This window comes from Cyprinodon tularosa, unplaced genomic scaffold (genome assembly GCF_016077235.1).
Source record: "Cyprinodon tularosa strain WSP-4 unplaced genomic scaffold, ASM1607723v1 ctg570, whole genome shotgun sequence".
NCBI classification, from domain to species: domain Eukaryota; kingdom Metazoa; phylum Chordata; class Actinopteri; order Cyprinodontiformes; family Cyprinodontidae; genus Cyprinodon; species Cyprinodon tularosa.
Window position 1 is genome coordinate 11,109 of NW_024039308.1, and position 10,919 is coordinate 22,027.

At 39.8% G+C, this 10,919-nt stretch overlaps 1 protein-coding gene across 1 annotated transcript; it reads left to right on the plus strand.

Moving 5' to 3' along the window:
* The first annotated feature begins 3,486 nt into the window (after window positions 1–3,486).
* Window positions 3,487–5,188, plus strand: LOC119797106 (nuclear factor 7, ovary-like). The gene is made up of 2 exons (XM_038306060.1): window positions 3,487–3,644; window positions 3,741–5,188. Exon 2 carries the CDS (start codon window positions 3,758–3,760, stop codon window positions 5,144–5,146), a length of 1,389 nt encoding a protein of 462 aa, XP_038161988.1. The 5' UTR covers window positions 3,487–3,644; window positions 3,741–3,757; the 3' UTR covers window positions 5,147–5,188.
* The last annotated feature ends 5,731 nt before the right edge of the window (window positions 5,189–10,919 follow it).

The window sequence follows — 10,919 nt, forward strand, 5'->3', positions numbered from 1 at the left end:
AGCAGCCCCCCACAGATACAAGTCCCCCTCCTTATTTGAATATAAAAACATGAAATAAAAGGAGCTTAAAAATGAAAAACTTAGTAGCTACAAAAATAATTCACTGATTACGTAAAGTAGGTTTACAAAATAAAAGTGTCACAAAATAATACTCCATTGTAAAATTAATAAATGAAGTAGTAATAAAGCTTTGATTAAATACAATATTTAATGTATGATAAATTAATACATACAAATTATTTAACATGTTTAGTCAAGTCAAGTCAGCTTTTATTGTCATTTTCTACATATGTACAAGACATACAAGGGAAATGAAATTACGTTTACTCTCTGCAATATACAAATATACAAGAAATATACAAGACTGACATTTAAAAACTAACATAAAGTGCGGGACATGACAGGTAAGAGTGGTAAGATAAATATAAGTATGAAATATAAACATTACAATAAAAAGCAATAAAAACAGCAGCAATAGTTTGTTCCAGGCTGAGGTAGTGCTGGTAAGGTGCAGTCTCTGGTACAGTGTATGTGTGTGTGGGTGTGTGTGAGAGAGAGAGAGAGAGACAGAGAGAGAGAGAGAGGGGCAGTCTTAGCTTCCTGTCTGCCTGGTGGCTGGAGCAGACTGTGTGGGGAGGGGGTGGAGGGAGTTCAGCATTCTGATGGCCTGGTGGATGAAGGTGTTCGCCAGCCGGGTGGTTCTGGACCGTAGGCTTCTGTACCTCTTTCCGGAGGGCAGGAGACGGATCAGGTTGTGTGCTGGGTGGGTGTCATCCTTCAAAATTGTGAGGGCTTTGCGGGTGAGGCGGCTGGAGTAGATGTCTTGCAGGGAGGGGAGAGGTGCCTTGATGATCCTCCCAGCTGTGTTCACTATACGTTGCAGGGCTTTCCTGTTGTAGTCAGTGCAGCTCCCGCCCCATACAGTGATACAGCTGGTGATGATGCTTTCAATGGCTCCTCTGTAGAAGGAGGTCATGATGGCTGGTGGGGCACTGGCCTGATTCAGCTTCCGCAGGAAGTAGAGGCGTTGTTGGGCTTTCTTGACCAGTGATGCAGTGTTGGTGGTCCAGGAGAGGTCGTCGCTGATGTGCACTCCTAGGAATTTAGTGCTGCTTCACCCTCTCCACAGCAGCGCCATCGATGGTCAATGGCAGGAGTCGGCGGGGACCTTTCTGGAAGTTGACAACAATCTCCTTTGTCTTGCTGACATTCAGTAGGAGGTTGTTGTCACTGCACCACTTGGCTAGGTGGTCCACCTCTGTCCTGTAGTGTGTCTCGTCACCGTTGGAGATGAGTCCCACCAGGGTTGCAAACTTCACCAGGTGGTTAGTGCTGTGGGTTGTTTTGCAGTCGTGTGTGAGTAGGGTGAAGAGCAGAGGGCTTAGCACGCACCCTTGTGGAGCTCCTGTGCTCAGCGTGATAGTGTCCGAGGTGTTGTTACCGACGCGCACAACTTGCGGTCTCTGGCACAGGAAGTCCAGCAGCCAGTTACAGAGGGAGGTGCTGAGGCCCAGTTTGTCCAGTTTGCATATCAGCTATTGGGGTATAATTGTATTGAATGCTGAGCTGAAGTCGATGAACAGCATTCTCACATAGGAGTCTTTTTTCTCCAGGTGAGTGATGGCTGGGTGCAGAGCTGAGTTGATGGCGTCCTCTGTGGAGCGCCGGGGTCTGTATGCGAATTGAAAGGGGTCCAGGGTGGGGGGAGGATGGATTTGATATGTGTCATGACCAGCCGTTCGAAGCACTTCATGATGATGGGTGTCAGTGCTACGGGACGGTAATCGTTGAAGCAGGATGGAGATGGCTTCTTTGGCACCGGTATAATGGTGGCGGCTTTGAAGCAGGAGGGGACGACGGCTTGTTGTAGTGAGGTGTTGAAGATGTCAGTGAAAACATGCTTTAATCCCTCGGCACAGTCCTTCAGCACCCGTCCGGGGATGTTGTCTGGGCCTGTTGCTTTGCGTGGGTTGATCCTGATGAGAGCCCTCTTCACGCTATTGACAGGTAGACAGAGTGCTAGGTCGTGTGGCGGGGGAGGTGTTTTCTGTGGGTGGGTCTTGTTGTTTTCCTCAAAGCGTGTGAAAAAGCTGTTGAGGTCATTCAGCAGGGATGTGTTGTTGTCGCAGCTCCGAGGTGATGGTTTGTAGTCAGTGATAGCTGGGATGCCTTTCCACAAGCTCCGTGCATCTTTGCTATCACTGAAGTGGGAGGTTATTTCCTGTGTGTATTCCTTTTTCGCCTTTTTGATGCCACGTGACAGGTTGGCCCTTGCTGTTTTCAGGCTCGCTTCGTCCCCAGCTTTGAAGGCTTTGTCTCTAGCCCTCAGCAGCCTGTGGACATCCCCTGTCAACCATGGCTTCTGGTTGGCCCGGGTGATTATTGTTTTTGTGTCCGTGACATCATCTATGCATTTTGTGATGTAGGAGGTGACTGTATCGGTGTACTCTTCAATGTCTATTTGGTTGTTGTTGTTGGTGGCAGCTTGTTTAAAAATGTCCCAGTCAGTTATTTCAAAACAGTGTTGGAGAGCGGCCTGAGCACCATCTGGCCATACTCTCACCTCCTTTGAAACCGGTTTGGCGAGTTTTGCCTTTTGTCTGTATGCAGGGAGTAGGAGAACAGTTTGATGGTCAGAGAGTCCGATTGGGGGGAGGGGCGCTGCTCTATAGGCATCTTTGATGGGTGTGTATGCCATGTCCAGAGTGTTTTTTCCCCTTGTTGGAAATTTCACATGTTGGTGGTATTTTGGAAGGACGGTTTTTAGGTCGGCATGGTTGAAATCGCCGGCGAGAATCATAAAACCGTCCGGATGTTTTGTCTGTTGCTCACTGATTGCCTGGTACAGTTCGTGTATAGCCGCATTTCTCTCGCTGTTGCTGTTGCTGTTGTTGCTGTTTATTTCATACTGATGGAGCAGTCCTTTGTTGTCATGGCGATGAGGTACTGATGGACCTGCAGGGAAAAGGACAGAACTGGAGAATTAAGATCTGAGCAAAGAAACTTCTCAGCGTTTCAATACTGATTATTTCCATTTGGCTCCATTCATAACAACATCTCAGCTTCACTGACTGAGAAGTGATTAACAAGTGATGCTGTTCTGACCCAGTATGAGATTAAAACATTTTATTCTGTTATATTTAGCAACAAGTGATAAAAAGAAGTCAATGAAACAAAAAGCATCACATTAAAACCACATTTAGCTCCAAAGACTGAGTTGTTGTTGCAGCAGGTCTGGAGGAAGAGGAGAACTTTGTGGAGGTCAGCTGATTATTCCTGAACGAACATCTGGGAGAGAAATTTCAGTCAGAGCTGAACGACTGCAGCACTGAGGACAGATTATTGGAGTCTTTATTACAGGTTATGTTCTGATCTGAGCAGAGAAAATAAAATCTGTTAATCAGTTAGTTTTAGAGCAGCTAAAGGTTGAATTCAGGACTTTGGAATTAAACACACCTTAGTTGGAGCTAAACTAAAGCAGGAAGCAGTTTGTGATTGTTGGTTCCTGCAGAGAGACTCCCAGATGATCAGATTCACCTTCAGACCAAACTAGCAGCTTCCTCTGAGTGAGTCCAGCTGCAGGAGAGAAAAGTGGAAACCTCCAACACTGCTGCTTCAAGCTGCTCACACTCCACACACTGAAGGTGAGTTGGACCAAGAACACCACTCAGAGTCACTTTGAGGGAAGTTAGTAGAGGAGGGAGGGGAGCCATGACTGACTGGACCTTCTGTGTTTTCAGCTTCACTCAGAGACTAAATGGCTTCCAGGTTAGAGGAGGATCTCTGCTGTCCGGTCTGTCAGGACGTCTTTAAGGATCCAGTTGTTCTGTCATGTAGCCACAGCTTCTGTAAGGAGTGTCTGAAGAACTGGTGGAGAGAGAAACCAGTAAAAGAGTGTCCAGTTTGTAAGAGGAGATCTTCAAAGGATGAACCACCATTAAATCTGGCTCTGAAGAACCTGTGTGAGACCTTCTTACAGCAGAGAGAGCAGAGAGCTTCAGAGGATCTCTGCAGTCTGCACTCTGAGAAACTCAGACTCTTCTGTCTGGACCATCAGCAGCCAGTGTGTCTCATCTGCAGAGATTCAGAGAAACACGCCGAGCACAGATTCAGACCCATCGATGAAGCTGCTCAGCAACACAAGAAGAAACTTCAGGAAACTCTGGAACCTTTGAAGGAGAAGCTGGAGCTCAGGAAGAAAGTTCAAGAGGAGTTTGATCAGACAGCAGAACACATGAAGGTCCAGGCCCGACACACAGAGAGGCTGATTAAGGAGCAGTTTAAGAAGCTTCATCAGTTTCTAGCAGAGGAAGAGGAGGCCAGGCTGGCTACACTGAGGGAGGAAGAGGAGCAGAAGAGAGGGATGATGAAAGAGAAGATGGAGGCTCTGAGCAGAGAGATAGCAGCTCTTTCAGACACAGTCAGAGCCACAGAGGAGGAGCTGAGAGCTGAAGACGTCTCATTCCTGCACAACTACAAGGCTGCAGTGGAAAGAGTCCAGCGCTGCCCCCTGCTGGAGGATCCACAGCTGCCCTCAGGAGCTCTGATAGACCAGGCCAAACATCTGGGCAACCTGGCCTTCAACATCTGGAGCAACATGAAGAACATGGTGTCCTACACTCCTCTCATCCTGGACCCAAACACTGCTCACCCAGAACTAATACTGTCTGAATATCTGACCGGTGTGACTGAAGTAGAGAAACAGAAGCTTCCTGATAATCCAGAGAGGCTTGGGTCTTGGCCCCGGTCTGTCCTGAGTTCTGAGGGCTTTAACTCAGGGAACCACAGCTGGGATGTTGATGTTGGAGACAGTGCAGGCTGGAGACTGGGTGTGTTAGAAGATTCTGTTCAGAGGAAGGGAGACTTAGAGTCTGGATTGTTGTATATATGGTTCCATGGAGGTAAATACTCAGCATTCTCTTCACAATCTCCTTTCAAATTTCTCTCAGTTCAGAAGAAGCTCCAGAGGATCAGATTGAATCTGGACTGGGACAGAGGAAAGCTGTCCTTCTCTGATCTGGACACTAACACACACATACACACCTTCACACACACCTTCACTGACAAGATGTTTCCATGGTTGTCAACTGGGGGTAAAGTAAAAATCTTACCCATGAAGATCTCAGTGAGCAAACAGCAGCTCTGATGTTCTCAGCATGAAGAACACAAAGTCCAAATGAAACCTTATTGATCTGATTGGAACTCAGTCTTTGAAACAGGAAACTGGAGATGATCTGATCTGATCTGACTGATCATCTGGTTGTTTTCAGGTCAGTTTCATAATCTGTCCAGATGCTACAAACTAAGACATGAAGTGGATTATGTGGAGTTTAGTTTGGTTCTGACAGCAGATCCAGGTGTGCTGATCATGAACAGGGAACAGGGGAGGTTAGTGGAGACATCAGGACCCTGGAGAGCTCTGCTGATGGAAACAAACTGAGATCCAAACATCCAGAAAAACTGAGAGGTTTTCATCTTAGTATAAAACGACTCAGTGTGTTTAATTTCAGCAGATGAGACCTTTTTGCATATTTTCTGATCCTCTAACTTGTTCTTTTTATATCAAACATGAGTTTTTGTGGAGATGGATGTGTTCATAATCATCTTTAGTCTGAGAAGAGCTATTTGTGATCATCTTTAGAAATGTTTCAATTTGAAGTATTTTGATTATTAAACTATTAAAGATCACTGATTGTGTCTTTTATTTGTCAAACTTGATGCTTCATATGACCAGTAGAGGGCAGGACTGCAATGATCCATCTGGGTCTGGTATAAATCATGTCTGTGGAGAAAAAACATGAGGTTCTATTTTTAGCTCAAACTCAGGTTGTATAAAAACTCTAAAAGCAGCAGTTTCAGTGTAAAGATTTAAAACTGGTTTGAAAAACCTCAAAAACTATTTTCTTCTAAAAAATATCTCTAGTTGTTTTTAAACCACTTTTTCAAGATTTTTGAGAGTTTGGATATAGGCCTTTAATTTTCAGAAGTATTGGGATCAAGAGCAGATTTCTTTAAAAGGCTAAATTACTGCTTCATTTTCATATAAATTCTAATAATAGTCTTTATTTCCGATGTTTTCAACAGAGGTGTCAAAATTATTCATGCTTATTATACTCAAGTAGAAGTATAAATCATTCTGATATTCATGTAAAAGTTTTAAAGCAGCATTTTTAAAACTACTTAAAGTATAAAAGTAATGCAGGTAAAAAGGTTAAGGACAGAAGCTTTAAACATTGTACTGGTTACTGCGCTACCAATTGAAGGAACATTTTTCTACAATTCTGGAAGATAACTTCCTTATACTTTAGTTTCTTAGTTTTATAACTAATGGTAACAGTGTCAAATTAAACTTTACATCATCTTGAAGAATGATTTATTTTGGTTTGTGGCTAACAACAAGTTGATGCAGCAACGAGTCCAAAAAGAAATTGTCTGGAAATGATTTTGTTCTTTATTATTTTAAATATCAACAGGCCGTTACGAAAAGGAGCCTAAATGACACAAAACTAACGAGTCTACTTTTAATATTTACGGAGCAAAAAGTAGAGACAATTGCTAAAAATGTAAGAAGTAGAAGTAAAAAGCTGTCTAAAATTAATAACTCCAGTAAAGGATAGATAGCCAATATTTCTACTTTAGTAAGGTAACAAAGTATTTGTACTTTGTTTCTTTACACCTCTGGCTTTCAACATATAAAGGATCTTTACTACTAGTTTTCGGCTGATTGGGGTTTTATTTTAACCACTAACTTTAATTTTCTACTCTTTAATTCTTTCTCTCAATCATCATCGATTCATTCAATACCTCCTTGCTGGGACGGTACTTGTGCAGGTGGGAAGGGGAGAGGATGCTGACATATCGCTGCTGCATTTATCTGTTAGAAACATGTTTAATCTTTCCAGCAGAAGCGTTTGCTCAACGTTGATGGAGGACCAATCCTGCCATAATTAGAAATAAATACAGAAATAAATAAATGGTCCAAAAATGAATAAGTATAAAATTAATTTGCCCCCAAAAAATACAATAAAAATAATTTAGATAGAAATCGAATTATACAGTGAGACATAAATGTATATATCTCTTTTAATTTGCTTCTTTCTTTTTTCGCCTTTGTAATAATTACCTTATTTATTCATTGTCCGTTATAATCTTCAAATTTATTTATTTATTACTTATTTCTTTAAGTATTTATTCATGTGCATGTTATGATGTTTTTGTCGGGTTTTATTCTTTCTTTTTATTTTTTTTATCTTTCCTCATTTTTTGCAAATGAGGAGGGGCGCGTCTCAGAGGGTCACCTTCTGCCCATTGGTTGGTTAACAGCCACCGGCCTCAGTCACAAAGATTTAGTTTTTTTTAAACAAAGCCAACCTTTGGTCATTGGAAAAATGATTTTGATTAATATTCTTAGTCTGTGAAACTGGTTAAATCTAACATGCAGTAAATAATCATCTCTGTTGTAACGTTTTGATTGAATGTAACACTGTCCTTCTATTTAAGTTCTGTTTTGTTACTTGTTTTTATGTTATGTTGGTCACATCGTAGTTGCTACAAGTTTATGATGGTTATTACGGTATTAGCTTTTAGTATCTTATACTATTTTTTTCCCAAAATATATTTATTCAAATTTTAGCAACTTAAACAAACATCTTGAACAATATACAGAATATCATCACAGCAATAGTTACATTACTGTTCAAGTCAAAATAAAATACAGACAACAAATTGCCTCACACATTTATTCCAATGCGACTGATCACATTTCATGCTTAGCCTCTTATCCTAAGAATTAAATTTGACAGTATTTGTACTCCAATAAATTGTCTTTGGGAACTGCGGTTCACTTGTTCTTCAATCACTTGCACTTTTTTTGAGATATTCAGAGTCTTAACATAATTAATGAAGGAGTTCTAAATAGATTCAAACAGGTCCTGTTTGTCCTTTAATATATACATGATTTTTTCCAGAGGGAGAACAGATAACATCTGCTGCAACCATTGGTTTATGCTCGATCTGTGAGTCTTTTTTCCAAAATATAGATATACATCTCTGCATTAAGCAAACTTAAGTTTATAACCCTCATAAATTTTTTGTGTAAATATGTTTTCAGGGAATAATCCAAACACAAACAACCTTGTCTCAAAAATTTTTTGTTTAGAAATTATGTTTTCTATAGCACCTTTTACTTCTTTCCAAAACTGTATAATTTCTCTACAATGCCACATACAGTGAACCTGAATCCCTCTGTCCTCTGTGAATTTTGGACATACATCAGGTATCTCCCCAATATACCTATTGAGGTCTACTGTCGTTATGTAAATTCGCTTTAGCCATTTATATTGAATCATTTTAAAAGATATATTAATAGAGCTGGTGTGGGCCAATTTACATGCTGTCTGCCAATCTTCCTCTTTTAACTCATTCCATAAGTCTTCTTTCCGAGCCTTAAGTCTATCATGAGATCCTTCTGAAATTTGTAACATCATTGAGTTATAAAACTCTGTTATGATACCTTTCTTTAAACTGTCCTTTGTTAACTTTCTTTCTAAAGTTGAGGTGGAAGGCTTCGTCAACATGTTATTTTGATTCGTTCTTATGAAGTTTCTGAGTTGAAGATATTTAAAGAAATGTTTCTTATCCAGATGAAATTTATGCTGTAGATCTTGAAAGTTCATTAGTATTTCTTAGTCTGGTTCATAAAGATTCTGAATAATTTAAAGTCCTTTCTCTTTCCAGACTTTCAATGTTCGATCAGTTCTTCCAGGTAAGAAAAACTGGTTGCCCCACACCGGGCTGAACAAAGACAGACAATTTGTTTCATTTAAAATTCTTTTTACATCTCTCCATACTCTTATCATATTTTTAAGAAATAGGTTTTTTTTATATTTAAGAAGCTTTGATATTGAATTTAAATACAGATATGAAGGGAGAGTTAAATTTAAATCTTGAGTTTCCATATCAATCCAATGTGGAGAATGATTACTGTAATAGAACATCATAGACCTCAACTGCACAGCATAGTAATACAAGTGAAAATTAGGGGCACTTCAGGCCTCCTTGGTCAAAAAGGAGATATAGTAGAGACAAACGGAGTCTGGACTTCTTGTTGTTCCATAAGAAACGTAAAATCTTTTTCTTAATTTGTGAGAAGAATTCAGGAGGAGGCGGAAAAGCAACATTCTGAAATACATAGAGTACCTTTGGCAATATATTCATTTTTATTATATTTATTCTGCCAATCATAGATACTGGTTGTAGCATCCATCTTTCAAATGAACTATCTACTTCGTTTAATATATGTTTATAGTTGATCGCAACAACCTGATCAAGATCTGAGTAAATGTTTACCCCTAAATATTTAAAATCTTTAACTATTTTAAACTGCATGACATCTGAAGATGGGTTGGTTCTTTCATTTACGTTCATTTTATTTATTTTTTTATAGTTTTTATCTTTATTTATTGCTGTCTAATGTCTATTCTATTTAACTGTATTTGCTCCTATCTTTGACAGATCACTGAATTATTCTGTTTGTGATGTTGAGTTGAGTTTTAAATGTTGATATTTTTTACAATATTTATGATAATAAAAAAGATATATTCAGACAATCCTAACCAGCGGCCCCTGACAGATAAAACTCCACCCCCTTATTTGAATATGAGAACATAAAATAAAATGAGCTTAAAAATAAAAAACTGAGTAAGAAAATAATTCACTGAATACGTAAAGTAGGTTTACAAATTAAAACTGTCACAAAATAATACTCTAATATGAAATTAATAGATTAAGTAATAATAAAGCTTTTAATAAAAACAAAATTTTATGTATAATAATAAATTAATATATGCAAATTATTTAACATTTTGTATAACTTGTGGGGGATATTTATCTTTAATTTTTAATAGAATGTCTCTTCATGGCTATGATGGAGCAGTCCTTTGTCGTCATGGTGATGAGGTACTGATGGACCTGTAGAGAAAAGGACAGAACTGGAGAATTAAGATCTGAGCAAATAAACTTCTCAGCGTCTTAATACTGATTATTTCCATTTGGTTCCATTCATAACAACATCTCAGCTTCACTGACTGAGAAGTGATTAACAAGTGATGCTGTTCTGACCCGGTATGAGATTAACATATTTGATTCTGTTATATTTAGCAACAAGTGATTAAAAAGAAGTCAATGAAACAAAAAGCATCACATTAAAACCACATTTAGCTCCAGAGACTGAGTTTTTGTTGCAGCAGGTCTGGAGGAAGAGGAGAACTTTGTGGAGGTCAGCTGATTATTCCTGAACGAACATCTGGGAGAGAAATTTTAGTCAGAGCTGAACGACTGCAGCACTGAGGACAGATTATTGGAGTCTTTATTACAGGTTATGTTCTGATCTGAGCAGAGAAAAATAAAACCTGTTAACCAGTGAGTTTTATGGCAGCTAAAGGTTGAATTCAGGACTTTGGAACAAAACACACCTTAGTTGGAGCTAATGATTCACCTTCAGACCAGGCTAGCAGCTTCCTCTGAGTGAGTCCAGCTGCAGGAGAGAAAAGTGGAAACCTCCAACACCGCTTCTTCAAGCTGCTCACACTCCACACACTGAAGGTGAGTTGGACCAACAACACCACTCAGAGTCACTTTGAGTTACGTAAAAGTTCAAAAATTATCCACTGGACTTGGTTTCCAAGATTTGAAGACGTTTCGCCACCGCTTCATGAAGTTTTCTTAATTCAAATATCTGGATCCGCTTTGAGTTTGAGTCTTGGAAATCTTGGAAACCAAGTCCAGTGGATATTTTTTTGAACTTTTACGGAATGACTATGACCTGGATGACTGAGAATCTTCATCAGCAGTCACTTTGAGGGAAGTTAGTAGAGGAGGGAGGGGAGCCATGATTGACTGGACCTTCTGTGTTTTCAGCT

What these genes read in the sequence shown, in the direction of transcription:
- LOC119797106 (XM_038306060.1), top strand. Translation starts at nt 3,758, where the DNA reads ATGGCTTCCAGGTTAGAGGAGGATCTCTGCTGTCCGGTCTGTCAGGAC.